The sequence below is a fragment of the Phallusia mammillata genome, chromosome 2 (genome assembly GCF_965637545.1).
Source record: "Phallusia mammillata chromosome 2, kaPhaMamm4.hap1.1, whole genome shotgun sequence".
NCBI classification, from domain to species: domain Eukaryota; kingdom Metazoa; phylum Chordata; class Ascidiacea; order Phlebobranchia; family Ascidiidae; genus Phallusia; species Phallusia mammillata.
In genome coordinates, this window is record NC_137253.1 from 12397554 (window position 1) to 12419980 (window position 22427).

At 37.1% G+C, this 22427-nt stretch overlaps 3 protein-coding genes and 1 long non-coding RNA gene across 6 annotated transcripts; 2 read left to right on the top strand and 2 right to left on the bottom strand.

Annotated features, from left to right (window-relative positions):
• Positions 1-14: 14 nt before the first annotated feature.
• On the bottom strand, positions 15-1440 carry LOC145213004 (chymotrypsin-like elastase family member 1). Its single transcript, XM_080081250.1, has 5 exons — positions 1365-1440; positions 535-570; positions 334-475; positions 110-257; positions 15-23 (listed from the first exon to the last, which is right to left on the bottom strand). Exons 1-5 carry the CDS (start codon positions 1438-1440, stop codon positions 15-17), a joined length of 411 nt encoding a protein of 136 aa, XP_079937376.1.
• Positions 1441-6581: 5141 nt separating this feature from the next.
• On the bottom strand, positions 6582-8638 carry LOC145214978 (trypsin-1-like). The gene is made up of 8 exons (XM_080083628.1): positions 8539-8638; positions 8354-8389; positions 8143-8284; positions 7919-8066; positions 7459-7588; positions 7069-7238; positions 6870-6986; positions 6582-6709 (listed from the first exon to the last, which is right to left on the bottom strand). The coding sequence occupies exons 1-8, from the start codon at positions 8588-8590 to the stop codon at positions 6665-6667; spliced, it is 840 nt and encodes a 279-aa protein (XP_079939754.1). The 5' UTR covers positions 8591-8638; the 3' UTR covers positions 6582-6664.
• Positions 8639-11934: 3296 nt separating this feature from the next.
• Positions 11935-12870, top strand: LOC145215468 (uncharacterized). The gene is made up of 4 exons (XR_013857308.1): positions 11935-12028; positions 12222-12396; positions 12483-12599; positions 12759-12870. It is a non-coding gene; the product is annotated as an uncharacterized LOC145215468 (long non-coding RNA).
• Positions 12871-13581: 711 nt separating this feature from the next.
• Positions 13582-21323, top strand: LOC145215361 (trypsin I-P1-like). 3 transcript variants are annotated; one of them, XM_080084050.1, is made up of 14 exons: positions 13582-14081; positions 14211-14361; positions 14880-15079; positions 15165-15294; positions 15503-15663; positions 16178-16302; positions 19090-19231; positions 19309-19344; positions 19432-19573; positions 19673-19820; positions 20187-20316; positions 20504-20673; positions 20766-20882; positions 21210-21323. In XM_080084050.1, exons 6-14 carry the CDS (start codon positions 16279-16281, stop codon positions 21252-21254), a joined length of 954 nt encoding a protein of 317 aa, XP_079940176.1. In that variant the 5' UTR covers positions 13582-14081; positions 14211-14361; positions 14880-15079; positions 15165-15294; positions 15503-15663; positions 16178-16278; the 3' UTR covers positions 21255-21323. The 3 variants fall into 3 exon arrangements, with proteins under 3 accessions (XP_079940176.1, XP_079940175.1, XP_079940174.1); XM_080084049.1 differs by lacking the exon at positions 15165-15294 and adding an exon at positions 15315-15445 and having other exon boundaries at positions 13583-14081; XM_080084048.1 differs by lacking the exon at positions 15165-15294 and having other exon boundaries at positions 13583-14081.
• The last annotated feature ends 1104 nt before the right edge of the window (positions 21324-22427 follow it).

The following is a 22427-nucleotide window of genomic DNA, read 5'->3' on the forward strand; positions in this document are numbered from 1 at the left end:
CATTTTGCACACCATCAACATAACTAAAGTAAAAATACATTACAAAAAAAAACTTACAATACTATAAATTCATAGCAAATTGCCAACTTTACAATGCATTATTACCAACCTTAATTAGAGCTATGTCGTATATGAAAGCAACCTTGTCAAATCCCCGATGTAATACAAGCCTTGAAACACCGAAATCCTGCTCATTAGGTGACGTTACAGATTGTCTGTGTTCGCCCAATCTTACTCGGTATAGATTTCGGTTATTTCTAAAAAACAAAATCATGTCGCGTGTTGCTGGTGCAAAAAACAATATATCGACCATATTGATCTTCTTCAACTTACGTTCTGATGCAGTGAGCGGCAGTGAGCACCCATTGATTGCTGATAAGCGTTCCTCCGCATATGAAGTTGTCGGGACTTCCTGTCTTAACCTCGTATATGTAAGCCATAAACGGCCAATCTCCCTCTGCAACTGTTGATCCACCTAAAATATAAGCAGAGTGAGGATAGTGGATACCAAACATGGAAAAATCAAATACCAACCAAGAACTCTTGCCTCTGGAGCTCCCATGGCTGAGCCTGAAAACATAAAAGGTTTAAAGTTTTGGGAACGATTGCTACACTATTAAAAAAGATTTAATTATTTTGCCATCAAAAAAGCGCATCAACAACCATTGCTTAAACCAGGGTGGTCCAACTTTATTTTGTTGCGGACCATTTAAAATCGTTAACTTACTACGCGGGCCAAGGTTTAAATTTTCGCAGGAAAAACTTTTTTCTAGGTCAAACTCTAGGAAGACTATACACCTCTTTTTATCTATAGATAAGTTTATTTTTATATTTTATAGTTATTTACTAAGTAGAAGCTGTCAAAAACATTCAGTTTTCACTCTAACGCAAAAATGCCCCTACACCAGTGGTTCTTAACCTTTTTTCCTTGCTGCACCCCTTTCAAATCACCAACCAATTTTCGCACCCCCTTTCAAATCACTAACCAATTTTCGCTCCCCCTTCTGTAATTGCCAAAATAGAATATACCTAACCAACCTTAATGATTCAGCATCCCCGCACCCCCTAGGAACAGTTCTCGCACCCCTTGGGGGTGCGTGCACCCCAGGTTAAGAACCCCTGCCCTACACGGTTTATAGAAGCAGAACCCTTTATTACATAACAATGCCTTGTCATGCGTCACAATAGGAGATTTTGCAGTATTTAGTGTGTGTTAATCCTCACGCTAAGAAAACATTGAATTATTGAAAACAAAACTTATAGTTGTCTTTAAAATGTTGGGACTTTCGTGGGCCAACAAAACTATCTCGCGGGCCACAATTGGCCCGCGGGCCTGCAGTTGGACCACGCTGGCTTAAACTAACCTGAAACAGCATGAGCGCTGAGTAAAATTACGCCAAACACGCTGATGAGCAATCGAATTGTTGTTAGGTCCTCCATTTTGCAAACTTCAAAAGGTTTTGATAAATATCAAATCTAAGTTTGTTTGTTTTTCACATGCACTGCAAGAGGTTACTTTCATTAAATATTTTTAATAGCAATTTATTGGCAATTTATTGGCAATTTATTTGTTAGACAACTTAATTAAGTACATACAACAGATATCTGTACACAAACCCCATTGTATACTAGACAAACTTCACGTTGAAGCTGTGTCTATCCAGTGCGACATGTGCCCGTTATATAGGGAACTGTATTGTAAATATAGAATGTTGAAATTGTGTCCATCACGTTTTGGCGAGTTTTAATTGCAGGTCGAATTGAACAAGAGTCACCAGCTGGCACTTAATGCCGGTGGGCAAAACAGTTTTGAATATTAGTTCAGTTAAGTTGCCTAAAAAGAACTTTTGATCGTGACCAAATTGAAGTTACGAAATTGTTTTTGTTGACGTTAACTTCAACAGCGGAATATCACAACAAAAATCGTTAAAATGCCCCGAGGCGGGTAGTCAGAATTCTGCACCAAAATCGTGCGTTTGAGGATGAAACTTACCATAACCTATCGTATTTTGTTGATGGTTGTGTATTTCGGGGGATTGGGTCATGTAATTTTGTGCCCTTATGCTGTTAATGAGAATTATCAACCAAAACAGCCGTTTTGTATTATAATCGTCTCAGTTTGTAAAATTTGATTTACGCAAACAATTTGATGATGAAATGTGTAAAGAAAATTAGCTCAAAAAAACTAAACCAAACTGCCAAACCCCGATATACTTTAACACAGTGTATGCAACGAGTTCGTTAACGGGCCGTATAAGCGTTCGTTAACGGGTCGTATAATTTTGTACTTTTAAAAGCTTTAAAACATTTTGCCCCTGTACCGCGGGGTGACGTTTTTGTTGTTAAATATTTGTAGTTTTTTTAAGGCCGGTCTGCGATAAAGTTTTAATTTCAAAAACGGTCCGTAGTGCAAAAAACGTTGCCGATCCCTGCTACTTTAACACACAGTACATGCTGACGAGTTGTAATTGTGCACGTAGAAATACCCGTTTAAACCGTGGCAAAAATGCGCTCAAACCTGGCCAAGGTTACTTCAAAATTCAAGGTGGGTTTACACCACGTTTATTGTAATAATTTTATGTCACATTACACTATAAAGTGTTCTCCTACTTGGTAAATATCATACACTTTAGAAAATGTATGTTTGACAAATTGACCGTTGAGGCGATAACTTCGCCTAGCGGCGTTTGACATTCCACAATTAGTGTTCTAAATCAGACCTGTCAAACTCGCGGCCTGCGGGCCTCATGCGGCCCACGAAGTCCTCCAATGCGACCCTCGAACAGTTAACAACAATTGTAGTATTTGTTACATTTTTTTCTATTATACTAACTTTTTCTTACTTTTCAAAGTAAAAGCTATTCTTTAAACGGACATTTGCCGAAATTTAATTTATAAATACAAATTCATATGTTATGAATAGAAACGATAGTAATTAAACCGTTCCTCAAAATTTCAGTCAAGGGTGTACACTGTACAACCCGCGGCCGTACGGCAACATTAAAATATGTGTACTGGCGGCCGTGATGTAGAAATAAAATTTCTTTGCCAAAACTTTTGATTTTCAAACTGCCCTAAACGGATTTTGTGTTACTAAAAGGGGTATAACCAGCCTAGCAGCCATATGCGTCAGACTTTTTGTAGGCCTATTGTGTGCAAACAATGCTAAAAACAGGTACGAAAAGCTTCACAATATTGATTATGACGTAATAAACAGATAAAACTGATCTTCACATTGTGCAGCTCAATCTGTGCATCAAGGTGGAAATTAATCTGGACTTTTGGGGCGTTAATAGATGGTATATATATGATATAAACCTTTTTTTACATCTGTAATTTTAAAACAACAACCAGCATTTTGGCGGCTGTTGGTAAAATAAGACTTGATTAAAAATCACGTGCGGCCCTCGGCATAATTTCTAAACTGCAATGTGGCCCCCGAACCCCACGAGTTTGACACCCCTGACCCTAATATAGTGTCCTTAATTACTGGACATCGAGTTTTATTCGAAATAAAATGATAAATGCCAACAAACAACATATTTTATTAAATAACGAAACAGCAGTTTAAACTAAAAGCCTATCAGAATTTGTAGGTTGTAAGTTACAGGGTTGTACCTGTCAAAAAGCGTTGTCCCGTGATGACACGTCAAGTAGTTGAGTTTATTTTGACAAAAATTGTGAGATATAACAACAACCACTTGTAAAAATTATCATGATGGTCATTGCATTAGCTACAATTATACTCGGCACCCATGCCGTTCTAGGTTTGTGTAATAATTTTTTTTATTTTTTTTTGTGTGTTATGATTTAACTCACGGTGTCGCCTTTTTTTACTTTTTTAATGTCGGTTTTGTTTTACCAGGTCTGTCAATTAAAAAAAAAACTTTTAAAATTAAACCGAATTATATTTTTAGGTACAAGAATAGCTGCTCTAGAAGCAAGAATGTTTCGTTGGTTGCCATAATAAAAAGACAGTTTTTTTTACTTTTTCAACTTGCACCCTACCTGTGATTTAGGTGGATCAACAACTGCCGAAGGAGATTGGCCGTTTATGGCTTACGTATATGTTCGAGAAACAGGACGGCCAGATTCTTTAGTATGCCGAGGAACGCTCATCAGTAATCGATGGGTGCTTACGGCCGCTCATTGCTTTGAAACGTAAGAGGAAAGGGCTGCAGACATTCCGACAACCAATACTACGTACACGGCATAGTTTCTCACAAATCAAGAGTTCGTGGACAAAACTTGCTTACAATCTACACAAGAGTATGTTTACCTGAAATCACAATACTAGAACGTTTTGAATTTGTAGGTATTTGTTTAAATTGTAATCATTTGTAGTCTTATAGGTTTCTGATCTCCGTAAATGGATTAGCAGCAACATGACTCCTTAAAAAATAGAGAGCGCTCGTAGGCGTCAGAATGAAATCAATTTAATTGATATTTTTCGAAAAAAATTCCAAAAATAAAATGCAACTAGTATGATAAAATGTGCAATGTTTTTTGGCCAGAAATGTTTTTTTTTTGATTAATTTGAAATTAGTGTCAGAACAAATATAGCAACTAAATTGCCCGATAGTGTAGGTCAGGACAAGGTCGTGACGAGTATTAAGGATTTGGAAGTCTAGTCCTAGTGGATTTATTATTTGAACAATGTAATTTGCAAAAACTTAATTACTTACACACCTATAGCGTCATAAAACGCATTGATGGTCGACAACAGTTCTATATTGCCTTGTGTATCAATTATATCAAATTTGGGTAACTGATTTAGGGCTGTGACTGCATGCGAATGAAATGTGAGGGATCGGACAACCATGGCATAGGACACAGGACATATAGGACAGCTTCTTTAGTAGCATGTATTTAGTTCTGTAACAATCAGATGTTAAAATGCTTGTAGGCAAGCGTTTTACCGTCGTGCATGCATTTAACTACTGTCCGCTTCATCCAAACCTTTCATAGATTTGACAAACATTCAGAAGCAATTTCTCTTTAAATTTCCTCAGCAAAGAGAGCAGTAACCACTATATGAAAATAAAACTTTTTTTATTTCCATTAACGTTTTGTACATTCAACGATTAATGCACGTAAAATATAACAAACATTGTGCAGTCACTGCAGTTGGCTTGTTCCACACGAAAATCACAACTTATCAGCAGGCTTGGTAAAAGTTTGTGACAGACCATAACCTTTCGTAAATTGTAAAAACACAAATCTGACAGCAAAACCACGTCTGTTCTTCACTATAGTGCTTATAAGCACTAACCACAACTAACGCACATGCTCCAAAACTGCCACGTCCAATAGCGCAGCTTACGCCACTTGCACGCTGGAGGCGCTATAGAGTTTGCATCTGATAAAATAATTATTTGACGTTTGTTAAATGCGCGGCGATAAAGTTATCGACAATACTTAAAACGGCCAGAAATGTGAGCTCAGCGGGCGTACTAAACAACGTGATAATCCTAAACTTGGTTGGTTTGAATTTTGAACGAAATGAGCTTTGGTCTGTACCACATTCTTACTGGCTGCTTTGACAAAATTGTACATCAGAAACTAAATTTTTGGTGTTAGTTTTATTGAATTTTTATTGATAATTCCTAGCCCCAGCCCTAATAGCCCTAACCGTCAGCACATTTTGAGATACCGTTTTCAATACGATTTGTGCTCTTTGCATCACATATCGAAAATTAGCTAAATGTGCGCAAAGTGCAAGTTTATTTTAAGTTGACAAGAGTTTTGTTTCATCATTTTAGCCCTTGACCTGGTCACTGTAGCTCTCTGTACATACTAATTGATACTTTCCTTATTTTGTTCGTTTAAAGATACCGATTTTGTTTGGTATCAGTTTAAGGCCCTTTCGTACCTAAATGTATCGTTTAAAGAACTGTTTACGCTTCTTTACGCAGTGTTGTTTTTACACTATAACAGCAAATCAATGAAAACAGCATAGATGTTTTGGAATTTCAGACTTTGCTTAAAAAACTTTCGGTTCTCATACTGGGGATTCTAGGGGTCCGCCAAGTAAATTCAGAGGGACCGCGAGAGCTTTGTAGGTATTTCTACAATGTCATGTAATATTAGCTCTTGCGAACGTAGTAGCCAAAAATCGACAGATAAGGGTATTCTGTGACAAGAAGTATTCCAATGCTTCATTTTCGAGTTACAAACAGAGGCGATTGTTCGCGCACTATATTTATATTGTTTTATTCTTGTTTCTGGCGTAATAAATTGCACTTAAAACATTCCACTACACTTACAAATCACTTACAAAGTGATCTTACGAACTAAATTCAGTCTGCATGTTGTTGTGGGAATGCTTTTGAAAGGAATAAATTAACTTTGAGTTGGTAATTCGACAGTTTAATTTTGCCCTGGTATTTTCAGTTTTATACATATATTTAGCTTAGACCGCGAGCGCTCGAAAAAAATGCGAAGGGACCATTATGATATAATATTGAAAAAGTATGAAAACTGCTGGTTTAGACTAAGACGCAATTCTCTTCAAAACATTTTCTCAACTTAAATTGATATATAACTTGCACATTGTTTTCTAACTTAAGGATGCTTTCAAAACTATTGCATATGTAGTATTTTATTTCGGCAAATGATTCACTATCGAACGTTTTAACCGGTGACTTTTGACGCATATGACTTTTCAAAGTCTCATATTTCTTGTAATCCATCCACGACAAACGGCAACCTGCACAAATAAATGTAAAGTAGATCAAAGTTTAATAAATTTAACTGCATCGTAGACTTTATTACACATTGATTCAAACTGCAATTTAATGCATGTTACCAAACTGTACAAGATTTTGTATAACTTCTGTGTGCAAACATGTAGCCCTGAAGAAACTTACACTTGTGTAGATGCCAGGTAAGTTCTGTCCACAAGGAGTTGTGCCGTAGGACAGAATGCCGTGTACGTAGTATTGATTGTCCGAATGCCGACAGACCAGTGGACCACCGCTGTCACCCTTAGTAAAAGACATTTTGCCATAAGCGAAAGTATAATGGAGTTGGAAGTTGGCAATTGACTTGATTTTAAACATGCCTCACCTCGCATGTATCCTCGCCGGCGTCATAAGTCCCACAAAACTTGGCTTGGCATCTTTCCACTGTTCGACCACCGTACTTTGTAGAGTTAGCCACAGTAATTTCGTTGCAAGCATCATGAATAATAATATAACTTCTTACTTTTTTAAGCGTGTCAGAAGTTCCACCTCCAACTATAAAGGAAGCAAGCAATCCATTATACCATGTTGTCAATAAAAGGGGGTTGATTTAGAACATACGCCATATCTTTTTTGTTGTATTTTTACTTTCGGACTTGTACCTTCGGGAATTGGCCCCTTTTCAGACTACATAAAAGGTTTGCCCATCTAACAAACTATGCCAAAAAGCTTTAATCTCAACGACTACATAGCTTTTATATCGCGGTTTTCTTACCACTCGTTTTTCCCCAGCCAAGTGTATAACATGCGTCCACCGGAAAGTTCGGTGATGGGTCGTCACATCGTCCAGCTCTCACTAAGTTTACTGGTCTCACGTACTGATTGAATGTAGCTGCCCTGGACAACTGTAACAAAATAAAGTATGTTCAATTTTGCACTTTTTGAAAGGTTAACTTGTAGAAGCCAGAAAGCTTTTATTTGCAATCAATATTAGTGAAAAACCAAAGTAGCTTCTAATAAATTTGTACCTTGTGTTGGCATGTTTATAACGCTACCAATTTTATTTATCCAGCTTTGTGGGTCATTTTTGTGAGATTACCTCATTGACTTTATATAATTCAGATTGTTTATATTTGGCTTGTTAGAGATTTTAACATGCCTCGTCAGCTAAACGTTTTATTTTACAGCACAACCAAAATTTGACATTTACGCTAACGAGGTACACTCCTACCAACCTTAATCAGTGCTATGTCAAATAAAAAAGCAAGCGGGTCAAATGACTGGTGAAGCACAAGTCTTAAAACACTGAAATTTTGTTCATTGGGTGAAGTCACAGAACCAGAGTATTCTCCCAGTCTCACACGGTATAGATTTCGGTCAGGTCTAAAAAGCAAATTGAATTACCGTAATGTTTCATTCATAGTATATGTGATTAATTTTACACACTCCCCGAGCTTACGTTTCAAAGCAGTGTGTAGCTGAAAGCACCCATCGATTGCTTATGAGGGAACCGCCGCATATATGTTTGTTTGGATGTCCTGCTTTAACCACATATATGTAAGCCATGAACGGCCAATCACCTTCTGCAGTAGTTGAGCCACCTGAAAAAGCGAGAAACGCGTAAGTTTCCAATAAGCGAAAACATGTTTTTCTATATTATGGCAACCAACCGAAGATTCTTGCTCCCGGAACAGCCATGCTTGTGCCTGAAAAGAGAAAAGACTTGGTCTAACGTTTTGTTTCGGAAAAATTACAGTCGTTAAAAAGTGACATAAAAAATAAACAAATGTTACCCCGTGAACGAAATATTTTCTACTTTTAATCAAACATGAAAACATTAAAATCTTGGACTGACCTAAATCGACATGAGCGCTGAGTAGAATAACGACCAATATGATTTTCAGCATTGTATTTTGCACATGCTCGTTGCTTTATCTTACAAATTCCGTCAAAAGATTCAGTTTTCTGCAACATAATACAGATTTTAAACTTATAAATGCCTCTGAAAATTCAGAATTAAATACTTCTACTAATGCCCTTAGGAAATATTGTTCCCTTTCCTTGACTGGACAGTTCTCGAGTCATGAGTATGATTTTTAGCGCTGTGTGCACCCATTATATAGAGACATGTTGTGCATATAGGAAGTTCGAATTATTTTATTGTCTATCACATTTTCGCAAGATTAGACGCGAAGCTCGTGTGTTTAGAGTGTGACTTGTCGAAAACAGCTTGATCGTGACTAAACACCGAGAAAAATCGTTATTGTTGACATAATTTCTGCACACAAACATGGCGAAAAACATTCCTCCTAGCGAGTAGTCGGAATTCTGCACCACAAACGTGAAAAATGTAAAATTACATCACAACAATTCAACAAAAACACTTGTATTTTGTTTGTGTGGGTATAATTTGTTGGGATTAGTCTCGTATATTCCTGTGCCTTCATGAGAGGAATACGAATTACAAGTCATTATTGTTTTTTTACCAAGTTCATTACATCATTCTGTTTTTTAGTATACAGCAATATATAGATAAGTTATAAGAATACGAAACCATACAAAAGGCATTTCAGAATATTGTAGTGCATATGTCACAACATATATAGTATAAAAACAATAGTTGCGCAGTACTACAAAACAGAGTTTCGATTACGAAAGTTTTGGAAAAAAATCACCTGCCTACATCTGGTACAAAGGTATAATTTTTCTTGTTTATCCACTTGTGTTCAAACCGACTATTAAACAAACAAACTCATTGATGCTTTGCTTTATTATTGTAGTGTCACTGTATGGAAACCTCATTTTGTTGGCAAATGGCGAAGAGGGCAAAATGGCGTCCTGAAAAAATCTTCTGTCAAAGATGTTTTTTCAATGACCTAAGATTTAGGCAGTGCATATAAGTCGTGCGCTTGTATTTGTTTCGTTTTGAAAGTTGAAACTTTTGACAAGTTGCAAACGAAATATTGCTTTATTATAGTTATATCATTTGCTTTCTGCGCATTTTTGTCTATTAGTGATTTTAAAAAGAGCATGTAACAGATGCTTTTTGTGATGTAATGTATGTTACTCTGACAAACTCTTAACTGCGGAGTAACGTATAAATATAATTTGAAATTCTTACTCCCAGCCCCAAGGCATATACACGACTTATCCTAACTACCTCCAGAAACACAAGTTAATCTGAAGTTAAGTTTATATTACTGCGATGTTATTTTATTTCGCACGATCGGTGTGTTGAATTATGCCTCCTCGCCTTGTCAGAAAGCTTCCATGTACAAAATAAGGTTAACAATACAACTTTGTTGCCAATATTTAGCTACGATCAAGTAATTTGTTTCGGATAATCCTAACACATGATCTCTATATAATGGGTACACACAACAGGAAAAATTCTTAATAAAGTAGGGAATATACGAGACTAATCCCAACAAATTATACCCACACAAACAAAATACAAGTGTTTTCGTTGAATTGTTGTGATGTAATTTTTCATTTTCCACGATTGTGGTGCAGAATTCTGACTACTCGCTAGGAGGGCTGTTTTTGGCCATGTTTCTGTGCAGAAATTGTGTCATCAATAACAATTTTTGCCGATGTTTAGTCACGTTCAGCTGTTTTCGCCAAGTCACACTCTAAACCAGGGGTCACCAAACTACGGCCCGCGGGCCGGATCCGGAGGTCATTTCATCCGGCCCGCGACCACATTTTTTAGGTTGCCAAATTGTATTGATAACTTTGTAACATTGGAAGTTAATCTACTCCTTACAAAAGTTTTTCTGTGGGGATATTCAGAATTAAACTACCGCGTTTCATAGGATTTTAACGCCCAGGGTTGACCCAAAGCCAGTTTGTTACGTCACAGAGGAGACTACAAGTGTTAATTGTGCGCAAACAATTGCCTTCTTTTGTCACTTGTGGCGTAATATACAAGCATTGCCCGTAAGATGAGACTAATTATACAGTTTAACAGTCGCAAGACCAGGTTTTGAATAGGATTGTAGAAAGACCATAACTTGGCGCCCCTATAAAAATTGCCTCGTTGGGTTGGGCATAAGCTATGCGGCCCGCGCAAATGATTGTTATCACTCATCCGGCCCGCAGTGAAAAAAGTTTGGTGACCCCTGCTCTAAACAAAGGAGCTTCGAGTCTAATCTTGCGAAAATGTGATAGACAATCAAATAATTCGAACTTCCTATATGCACAACAGGTCTCTATATAAAGTGTGTACACAGCAAAAAGTACTCATAACTCGAGAACTGTCCAGTCAAGGAAAGCAAAAGATATTTGCTACTTGTATCAGTAGAAGTATTGAAAACGTATTGCCTTTTCAACGGCATTTAGAAATTTTAAATCTTTTTTATCTTGCAGAAAACTGAATCTTTTGACAAAATTGTAAGATAAAGCAACGAGCATTTGTGCAAAACACAATGCTGAATATTATATTAGTCTTTATACTGCTCAGCGCTAATGTCGATTTGGGTCACTGCAAGATTTTAATGTTTGTAGTTCTCAAACTGTGCGTCGCGACGCCCTGGTGCGTCGTTTCAGTTTTTCAGGGGCGTGGCAGAATAGTTGCGTTTCGTGGCTTTTTGTTGTTGTAACAATAAACATAACTTTAATAATAAGTTTCCTCATTAACTTTTATTTGCTGGTGCGTCGCAAGTCCAGAAAACTTTTCCAGGGCGTCGCAACAAAAAAAGTTTAAGAACCACTGATATATACTATCAATGAAAATCTCGGTAAATCAATTTGTTTTTCAGACCTGACCGAACTATACACCGAGTGAGATTGGGAGAACACAGGCAATCTGTAACTTCACCTAATGAACAAGATTTTAGTGTTTCAAGACTTGTGCTTCACCAGTCATTTGACCCGCTTGCCTTATTGTTTGACATAGCGCTGATTAAGGTTGGTGGGAGTGTTACCTCGTTTGCGTAAATGTCAAGTTTTCGTTGGACTATAAAATAAAACACTGATCTGTAAAAAAAATGTTAAAATCTTGAGGGTAACAAGCCAAATATAAAACATTGAATTATTTTGATTTACCTCAATAAAGTAATCTTACAAAATGCCCCACAGAATTGAATAAACAAAATTGGTAGCGTTAGTAACCAGCCAACGCAAAGTATAAATTTATTAGAAGCTATTTTGTCTTTTCACTAATATTGGTCGCAATTAAAAGTTTTTTGGCTTCTACAAGTTAATTTCTTAAAAGCGCAAAATTACACATACTTGCATATTGTTTAAGTTGTCCAGGGCTGCTACATTCAATCAGTTCGTGAGACCAGTAAACTTAGTGAGAGCTGGACGATGTGACGACCCATCACCAGACTTAAAAATAAGTGGTAAGAAATTTTAGGTTTATGACATAGTTTGTTTGATGGGTGAACTTTTTAAGTAGTCTGAAAGTAGTCCCATACCTAACAGTACAAGTCCGAACATTCGTAAAAATACGGCAAAAAAGATATCGAGTGTGGCTTACAAAACAACCCCGTTTTACAGAAGTAGGTTATAATGGATTACTTGTTTTCATTAAAGCTGGAGGTAATACTTCTGACACACTTAAAAAAGTGAGAAGTTATATTTATCCCCGTGATGCTTGCCGTGCAATTACTGCGCGTAACTATAGAAAGTACGATTATCGACTAGTCTAGTGGAAAGATGCCAAGCCAAGTTTTGTGGGAAGTACGACAAAGGCGAAGATACATGCGAGGTGAGGCATGTTTAAAATCAAGTCAAATCGCCAACATTCAACTCCATTATACTTCCGCTTATGGCAAAAAAATGTCCTTTACATAGGGTGACAGCGGCGGTCCATTGGTTTGCAGACATTCTGACAACCAATATTATGTACACGGCATTTTGTCATATGGGACAGAACCTTGCGGACAGGGCTTACCTGGCATCTACACAAGTGTAAGTTTCTTTAGGGTTACAGGTTTGCACAGCTCTAATTATACAAAGCCTTGTGTAGTTTGGTAACATGCATTAAAGCGTAGTTTATATCATTGTGTAATAAAGTCTGAGATGCAGTTAATTTTTTTAACTTTGATCTAATTACATTTATTTTCGCAGGTTGCCGTTTGTCGTGGATGGATTACAAGAAATATGAGACTTTGAAAAGTCAAAATATCTTGAAGGGCAACAAGCCCGACTAAAACGTTCTATAGTGAATCGTTTGTCAAAATAAAATGCTACAAATGCAATACTTGTGAAAGCATCATTTAGTTAGAAAACAATGTGCAAGTTATATATCAATTTCAGTTGGAAAAATGTTTGAAAATTGTGTCTGCCTAGGCAAACAAAAATAATAAAAAAGATTTTAAAAAAAGTTCTAAACAAAAGATTTAAAAGCAAAGTCTAAAAAAACTCTAAAACATCTATGCTGTTTATTGTCTGTTATTCGTTTGCTGTTATAATGTGAAAACAACACTGCCTAATGAAGAGTAAATTGTTCATTGTACGATACATTTCGGTACGAAAGGGCCTTAAAAACTGATACCAAACAAAATCGGTTTCTTAAACTTAAAACAATAAAAGGAAAATACCAATTAGTACGTACAGGGAGCTAGATTGACCAGGTCAAGGGCTAAAATAATCAAACAAAACGTATTGGAGAAAGCGCGGTAGTTGTGGTCAATACCTTGTGATGAACTGACGAGATCTGTGATTTTACAATTAACGAAAGTTTACAACTGTAGGTATATAGCGAATTGAAAAGGTGTGTAACAAAATTGGCAAACGTGACAGATTATGCGTCAGTTGTTACAGAAAGAGGAAAAGGTTTATCGGTTTTATGAACTTAACTATCCCCACAAGCACTTTGAGAAAGGTGACTGCTTTGTGCAGTTCTATGCAAGCAAGGTTTTTCCAAAGCGTGGTAGCGAAGAACACAGCAAATTACACAAACTTTTAGCGATCTTGCTGGAGGATGTGATTTTTGTCTGGAACAAGCCAACGGCAGTGACTTGTACAGTGTTAATTACAAACACCTGAAGGCAACGGGGGTTCAAGTGACCAGCGGCAACGCATTGCGGAAAAAGACGAAACAGCATTTGCTAATTAGGGCCCAGAAATGGAAGGGAAGGGGCCAGAGTTTTGTTGTGCAGTTTCCTCGGCTGAGTCACGCCGCTATAACCATCCAAATTAGTTGGGAAATGTTTGTGTTTTTTGGTACTGATTTGCAGCCAAAGAAAAGTTTTTTAGCAACCAATACTCTGAAGGAAAATAACCCTTCGGTTTTAGCTGTTTTAGAACGTTCAAGACTTTTTTGCAGAAGGTTCAACCAATACGACTCGGTGTATGCCTTTAACAACCAAGAAATCTTCTTAAATCCAAGCTGCGTTGCTTGATATGAAAAAGAAGCTGCGTTATAAGCTTCAAGACTTGAATAAAAAAGTACGTTTAATATTTGCAAGAACCCCCTGAAAAAAAGCCTGTGTGCACTCTAACGGAGCACATTCGAGCAAATTGATGAAACATGTGTAACCAACAAAACAGTCACACATTTACCGAAACCAATTACAGGTGCGGTATTGGAGCATTGGAGCGACGTGTGTGCCAAAGGCAGTTAAAACGTTGCCAACGAGGTCAAGATTTATTCCGCCAGCGGGGTTGCTGCAGTCGAAAGGATTACATGCAAGGAACCTCGACAAAGTTACCACTGGTGTAAATGCTGGTATGTGTTTTCCTAATGATATTTTTTTATTTATTACCAAAATGCTGCGATTAATAGTAGCCTTTTATATGATAGGATAAATTGTATATAAAATTAATGACCTGAATATATACTAAAGTGGTCCGAACTATGACATTCAGTCCGCATGCAATCACAAGCTTAAATCGGTCATCCAAGATTAAACTAATGGTCAATGTGTATCTGTTATGGGCTAACAAAGCCTGGACTTAGCGATTTAGAAGCGCGTTAATGTTTTGTTGTACGCCCAAAATGAATGACTCAAACTCGGATCGATATAGCTAAGCATTAGCAAATGCGCATTTTAAGCAATATTCCAGTCACTAAATGACTTGCTCCACTATACTCCACTATAAAATCTATAGATTCCCAAATCCTGCATGTTACCTTTCATGCTCACATATGGACCACACTGTTTTGCACTAGTTGTAACTTGCTTTTGGTTGCCGGCTACTTGTCTTAATTATTCAAAACAAATTTCTTTCTTTTTGCTTTTTTAGATCCTGCACTTGTTTAAGCACATTTCTGGGCAGTAAACATTGCACATTTTATCATACTCGTTGCATTTTATTTTGGCAAGTTTTGGAGCAATGGAGCAATTGAATAATGATATTAATCTGGTGCACATGAGTGGTACCCCGTTTGCCATTATGGTGTCATGTTGCTACTAATCCATTCACGGAGATCAGCAACCTGTTAGGTAATAAATGTTTTTTAACAAATCACTAATTTAGATGCTTTGTTTCTGTAATTTCAAGGTAAATATACATTTGTGTATAATGTAGGCAAGTTTAGGCCACAAACAGATGTTCCGTATGAAACTAGGCCACGAACATAATATTGGTTGTTAGAATGTCGGCAGACCATTGGTTCACCTCTGTCAACCTGGAGAAAACACATGTTTTAACAAAATAGGTAATTTTATTGTTTCGCAGATAAGTGCTGTTAGAAGTGGCGATTGTGTGTTTCAAGTTTTAGTTAATGGTGTAAGCATGATTACCTTACATGTATCATGTCCAAGGCCGGTGGAACCGCAGAACTTAACATGACAACTTCCAATTACACGGTTATTCCATGCTGCTTTAGCATATTTACCTCACATTACAATGTTTTCATGTTACAGGCCTCTGCAGAAAAGTGTGGTATTAGGAGTAACAAATACGATCCACCTTAGGCAATCACTATAGTGTTTACGGCTGTTTGCGAAAAATACTTATGTCCTGGTTGATGGTAGCTGCTCTGGACAACTGTGATAAAGTGCAAACAATGAGCGCGAAAGACGAGGTACAAAACATGTTTTACCTAATCCATTTTTGTTTTTTCGCAGTTTCAGTAACATATGAAGAGTTGGTAATGCTAGTACTTGTCTTTAGGACCAACTCGTATATATGTACTTTTCGTGAAAAAACAAACTCAAACCGAAACTTTCTACTTTTCCATAAAATAAAAAAAGGCTATTAATTTAGCACAAATGTCTATGTATTTTTTTTCAAAATATATGGTTTAACCACAACTGCACTGGTTCCGACTAGCGTATACTATTTTTCTGCACTTTAATATGAACCTTTCAATAGCGCACGGTTGAAGTTCTGGTGTAATATGAGTCTTGATATGTTGAAATTTTGCTCGTTAGATGACGTCACAGATTAAGGGTATTCTCCCAATCTCACTCTGTATTGTTGTTGATTGGTCCTTTAAAACAAACCGCAAAAAGGCTTTATAATGCGTTGCCATTAGCCAAAACACAATCCTGTTGTTAAAGTTTCGATTGCGATAACTTTTATTATTTTCTCAACAGTTTTATAAAAAAGAGTGAAAAACTTACGTTCTAAAGCAGTGAGCAGCCCAAAGAACCCGTTGATTGCTGATAAGAGACCCTCCACATTTCAAGCGGATTGGATGCCTAATTGGTTTCTCATATATGTAAGCCATAATCTCTCTCAGAAGTTGGTGATCCACCTAAGATACAAATGATACAATAATATTTTAAATGTTACGACATTGGGGCATAACCAGCCCAACAGTTTGAAAACAAGCAAAAATATGGCTTCAAGGCAGTCGGTGTGATATACCTACCGATCCAAATTTTCCTACATGTACTTATTCTGTGAAAGGGGCAATGACAAAACCAGTGTAGTTCCTATAAGTATTACAAGAAAGCAAAAAAATGCCAAAAAAACATTTTGGAGATTCGGGTTTATTAATAAACGTGAGTTTCAAATAATTACAAAAAGTGAAAGTGCTGTGCCTGTTTCCACGTCGTTATGACTGAACTGTGCTTCTTGTGCACATTATATAGGAATCTTGCACAAATAACAAACTTCTGAAAAAAATCTGGATGCAAATTTCATTTCCCTGGGGTTTACCTACAACACAATAGTTGACTGGCACAGTCTAACACTAAACACCCAAGGGCAAACGAAAGAGTTCAGATAATCGTAGCATTATGTAATAACAATGTAAAATCGCTATCGATATTGTTGGTGTTTAACGTTTATATTCACCTGAAAAACAATTACTAATAGATAGGGTTGCAATATCTGCGTGGGCAAAATTCCTGACGGTTTTAATAACTATATTTAGCGTCAATCAAACATGTCAAAACGCGCAGTTTTTGTTTCTAAATAATTGCAAAACAGAAAGTTTTACGGGATCTGGCCCATTTAGCATAATACTGTTAGATTTTTAAGACACGTAGATCAAAATCAGCACAGACAACCGTTATAATGTAAACCTGTTTCACCTTCTTCGTAAAACGATTGTGGTTTAAGCTACTTGAGATTAAAATTCCGGACATTAATAATTGTTTTAAAAATTATTTCCGGTAACAGATATTTAGCCCTAATTTCGGACATGTCCGGGAAATTCCGGACGTCTTGTAACCCTATAGTAGACTCCTAACAACATTTACAGTGTAGCGTAGGATTTGCCCACTGAGCTATTAGTTTTATTCACTACACTTTTAGGCCCAAAGATAAAATTATGTAATTTTTTTGATAATTTCTTTGTTTTTACACCCCTAAAAGAGTAAAACTTAAGCGCAATGATGGTCACATAGTTTGACACAACAATTTCTCGAACAAAAATTGTTGCGGCCCACAAATTTAAATTCGCGACAAAAAAAATGACGTTCGTCACAAACAACGGTAATCAACTTTCATCTCGACAGCGGACAAACTAATTGCAAAGCCAGTAGAGGTAGTCTATTGTTTTTTCGGAGATTTGTTACAACAAATGCATTTAACGTTTGTGACTTTTTACCGTGGTATTGTTCACTCAAAACTGGCGCTGCAGAAAAGTTCCTCCTTTCAGAAAACATGCATTTGATAGTGTATAGCAAACATTTTGGGGTCGCAGTGATGTTGGGACCAATCGTTTCATACTTCAGTTCATAAACCAATCTATTTTTAATTAAGTGCAAATAAACGATAAGTAGTGACCAACCTCTTAAAAATAAGTTGATTTAAACTGGTTTTGTGTGTTAGGTAAGTGCATTTCAAGCGTTGTGGTTTGAATACGCTTAGGCGCCAATACGCTTAGGAGAACTCTTTTGTGAACAATTAGGTCAAATTGAAACCATATGTAGGTTGTTTATTTGGTGCCGAAAATAACGGGAAATTTGTAGCTAATACTGAACAAACGTTCCATACACCAAGTTACATATTTAATCAAGTTTTTCGTCCAACTGGTGCAAAGTTATACTAATTAGTCGTTTTTTATACATGTAACCCACAATAGACTCTAATGAAACTAATTTAATAAATTTGTACAGTCATATAAAGGATTTTTTTAATGTGCTACATGGCCTGATATGTAATACAGTTTTAGTATACGTACAACTTAGAAATCAGCACTTATTACTATTGGACAATGAAGTCAGAGTGATCGATACACTTTGAATGCTTCTTCCAACTATTTCTGAGGGTTTAACTGTTCACAATAAACAAATTCATACATTTGGTTTGTCTAAACTCGACGCAAACAACTGCTGCACACAAATTAATTCAGATTTTTTCGGAAGAATAGACTAAAAGTCTAAAAATACTTTAAAATTAACAATTATCCGTTCGTATATCACTCAAAAATAACTACAATTTCGTTTTTGCGCAAAGCTGAAAACCTTGAATGCGATTCGGTTCGGCAACCATGTAATTTTACGCTTTAGCGAATAGAAATCGTGACGTCACACAATGCGCATCAACGATACAATTCGAATCGCTCATGTAAAAAGGCCAGCTTTTGAATTCTGATCACTTGCCTCGGGGCAAATTATTAACTTCGCTTGAGCCCAACCCGGCGGCGGATCTACCAAAGTAAACATTAACGTCAACAAAAACATTACATGTAAATTTTTGCTGAAATTAGATCACGTTTCACCATTCTTTTTGCTGATTATTATAAATATCATCACTCTATCCCTAAAGAACGCATTGTTACCAAATTATATTCTGCCTACCGGCGTTTAGTGCTGGGCTGTGCCGCCTAAACATTTCGTAATGCGGCCGAATTTTACAAAAACATGTTTTGTTACACTGTGGGTGTCTAATTTGCGTACACAGTTTTTCCTATGTTATGCAATACTGGAGGTTTGCTATATAATCGGTGCTGAAGCACGAATCAGTCACAGCCAAAAAGTCATTGGCTTGTGACTGTCAGCTTATTTGGATGATACAGACTTGCTCTAAACGTTAATAAACATATGTTTTGCAGTGTAAGAAAGAAGACGAAAAGCGTTTATTTATAAACCAAACCTGTAAATCAACATACGAGATGAAACAACAAGTGCATTCACCACGAATGATGCTGCTTAATGTGTTGGGCGTATTTATACTTTGCGCTCATGCAGTGTCAGGTTTGTTCATGATTTTTTTGTTGGGCAGTGTGTCAAAAATAACTGTGCAAAGTTTATTTATTTTGTCCTTATTTTAGGTACAAGCATGGGTGCTCCAGAGGCGAGAATTATAGGTCAGTACAAATTCTTGTACAACATTCTACGTTAGCTGACCAATTACTTATGAGGGTTTGTGGTTTACACGTTGTTTGTGTTCTAAGGTGGATCAGCAACTGCTGAGGGAGATTGGCCGTTTATGGCCTTTATATATGAGAAACCAACTGGGCATCCAATCCGTTTCATATGCGGAGGTTCACTTATTAACAACCAATGGGTGTTAACAGCCACTCACTGCTTCGAAACGTAAGTTGAAAATACCTAACTGCGTTACAAACTATATTTTACCCTAAGTATATATGCGCCCGAACTGCTCTATAAAATTCATGCACTATTGTTCTTAAGGCCTAACCGAAACCTTTACGGAGTGAGATTGGGAGAATACTCGAGATCAGTCACCTCTTCAAATGAACAAAACTTCAACATATCAAGACTCGTAACACACGCGAGATTTGACCGTGTTACTTACGTGTTTGACATTGCACTGGTTAAGGTAAACAGTAACGTTTCTTGTTTAGCGATTCATGCAGTGGTGTGATTTAATTTTTTTGTCAAGCGGTTCTATCACAAAAGTTATATTTTTAGCCGCTTATGTTACAAAAAGTCCATTGACAGTAAACAGTAATGCTAACCGGTTCGCTAATCGGATAAATTTCGTGAGACGGTTCTATAGAACCGGTGCGAACCGGCTGAATTCCACCACTGGAGTCTTCTTGGTATTATACGAAGTTGAATATATTGGTTTATAAACGTATCAGAAACATAGTATACGAAGCCACGCTAAACTCGTTGTCAGAAAAAATTCAATTTTGTTTCAAAAGCGAACAAAACAAAACAAACTTGCCCTTTATTGTAACAGTTGTCAAGGGCAGCTACAATCAACCAGTACGTGAGTCCAGCAAACTTGGTGGCACCTGGAAGTTGCAATGATCCTTCGCCGAATTTCGCTGCAGGCCAATGTTACACTTTGGGTTGGGGAAAAACAACTGGTAAGCACACACCATAGCTAAAACAACGCCTTTTCTCATGATATTTTATGTAGAGTGTTACATTGCTGCGAAGTCAAGATAAATTACACCCAAGAAAAGCTAAAACAATAATCTAAAGTGCTCTCAATTTGAGTATTTTACGCATTAGACCATTTGTTAACCATTCTATCTCTGTTTGTTTTTGCAGCGTCAGGAACTACATCTGACACTCTTAGGAAGCTAGGAAGCTTTATTGTACCAAAAAAACTCTGTACCATCTTTACTACAGTCAACGCGGCCAAGTACGGTAGTCGTGTTGTGAGCGGTTGCCAAGCACAGTACTGTGGGTCCTATAACCCTGGCCAAGATACATGCGAGGTAGGGCCATGTTTCAAAAGCAATAATTTACGCGAACACTAAAACCGTTGAAATAATTCGTTCTCAATATAAATGCATTGGTTTTTGTTCAGGGTGACAGCGGCGGTCCAATGGTTTGTCGACATTCAGACAACCAATACTATGTACACGGCATAGTCTCATACGGAACAACTGTTTGTGGTCAGGGCTTACCTGCCATCTACACAAGGGTATGTTAACCACGACATGCTTGTATTTAAAATCTAGATTGCTAATGTATACTTTAAGGCAGGGGTTCTTAACCTGGGGTGCGAGAACTGTTCCTAGGGGGTGCGGGGATGCTGAATCATTAAGGTTGGTTAGGTCTATTCTATTTAAGCAATTACAGAAGGGGGAGCGAAAATTGGTTAGTGATTTGAAAGGGGGTGCGAAAATTGGTTAGTGATTTGAAAGGGGGTGCGAAAATTGGTTAGTGATTTGAAAGGGGTGCAGCAAGGAAAAAAGGTTAAGAACCACTGCTTTAAGGTATTTCTTATCTGTTTTCGTTTATCGCGCAGATTGCTGATTGCCGTGGTTGGATCACCAGAAATATGAGACCCTGAAAGGAAGGAATACGCATTTAAACTTATAATTGGTCAAATGTTTGTTGTAAACAATTTGCTGATAATAAATGCCCAGTATTGAAAATGCTGTTTATGTTTACGCAGTACCTAGTTTAAGTGTGGCGTTATGCGATGAACGAAAGCCATGGTTTCACACTAAAATAAGTTTCGGGGGTTTTGAACTTTAAAACTGCTATTTAATAATACTTTTTGTGAACGGTTTCTACATACAATCATCGAATCGTTCGCAAAAGGCATAACCTAAATAATATGCTCATTATATTTTGGACCCAAAGCACTAGTCAATTAGAATAGTAATTTCAGACCCAAAGCACTAGTCAATTAGAATAGTAACTTTTGCGGCCAGCCCAGGACTTAGCAAACTGTAATGTGGCCGTCGTTCCCTTAGTCTTGACAACCCTGGCCTAAGACATCTAGCAATCGACTTTACGGGCACTCATTGTCAAAAATACGCCTATTCAAAAATGTTGGGTAAAATCATGAAATGACCTACAAAGATCACATGTAAATGATGAGAAGTGTATAATTAGAGATCCAAAACCTCTATGTACCATCATCAAAACACGGAGATTTACACTTGCTGACATGTGCTACGCATGGCATGTAAACAGGCCACAAAACTCGCTATGCGTTGGACTCAATAAGGAAGAAAGAAAGGCCAAAGCTCAGCTGTAGGGAGATTTTTTACATAGACCTGGATACAAACAAGAATGCCATAGAGGACGTCGCAATAGATAGAAAAAAAAACGAAATAATCTTGCTGCCCAATGTGTCTAAAAGAAAACTGTAATATAACTTAATAATAACAAAATCGTGACCCGCAGAATGGCAGTCTAAACATTTTATTCGTCCTATTTGTTTGTTTACCCTTGAATAAATATATATACTTTTGGATAAACCACTTACTTAATGCACTGCCTGGACATTTTTGCAAATTTGTTCTCAAAGTTTTTTTCCATAACGATGAGTCGTAACATTCTCGAATATTCGAGGTTAGAACAAAACAGAAATCCATATAACTGCTACCCAATCGTTCATTATTATAAATTTGGCACATTTACGCCTACGTGACTACCATGCTACCTTGCATGACAAGGAATAATTATGGCATTTAGTTCAGAATCCAGATGCTTTTTTTCATTTTGTTAACTC

Excerpts from the sequence above, each read along its gene's own strand:
- LOC145213004 (XM_080081250.1), bottom strand. The coding sequence starts at position 1,440 with ATGGAGGACCTAACAACAATTCGATTGCTCATCAGCGTGTTTGGCGTA. Across the intron at positions 571-1,364 it reads CAGCGCTCATGCTGTTTCAG|GCTCAGCCATGGGAGCTCCA; the intron begins GTTAGTTTAAGC and ends TTATGTTTTCAG. Across the intron at positions 258-333 it reads GCCGCTCACTGCATCAGAAC|AAATAACCGAAATCTATACC; the intron begins GTAAGTTGAAGA and ends TTTGTTTTTTAG.
- LOC145214978 (XM_080083628.1), bottom strand. The coding sequence starts at position 8,590 with ATGCTGAAAATCATATTGGTCGTTATTCTACTCAGCGCTCATGTCGAT. Across the intron at positions 8,390-8,538 it reads CAGCGCTCATGTCGATTTAG|GCACAAGCATGGCTGTTCCG; the intron begins GTCAGTCCAAGA and ends TTCTCTTTTCAG. Across the intron at positions 6,710-6,869 it reads TACCTGGCATCTACACAAGT|GTTGCCGTTTGTCGTGGATG; the intron begins GTAAGTTTCTTC and ends TTATTTGTGCAG.
- LOC145215361 (XM_080084050.1), top strand. The coding sequence starts at position 16,279 with ATGCCTAATTGGTTTCTCATATAT. Across the intron at positions 19,232-19,308 it reads TTGCGCTCATGCAGTGTCAG|GTACAAGCATGGGTGCTCCA; the intron begins GTTTGTTCATGA and ends TCCTTATTTTAG. Across the intron at positions 20,317-20,503 it reads GGGTTGGGGAAAAACAACTG|CGTCAGGAACTACATCTGAC; the intron begins GTAAGCACACAC and ends TTGTTTTTGCAG.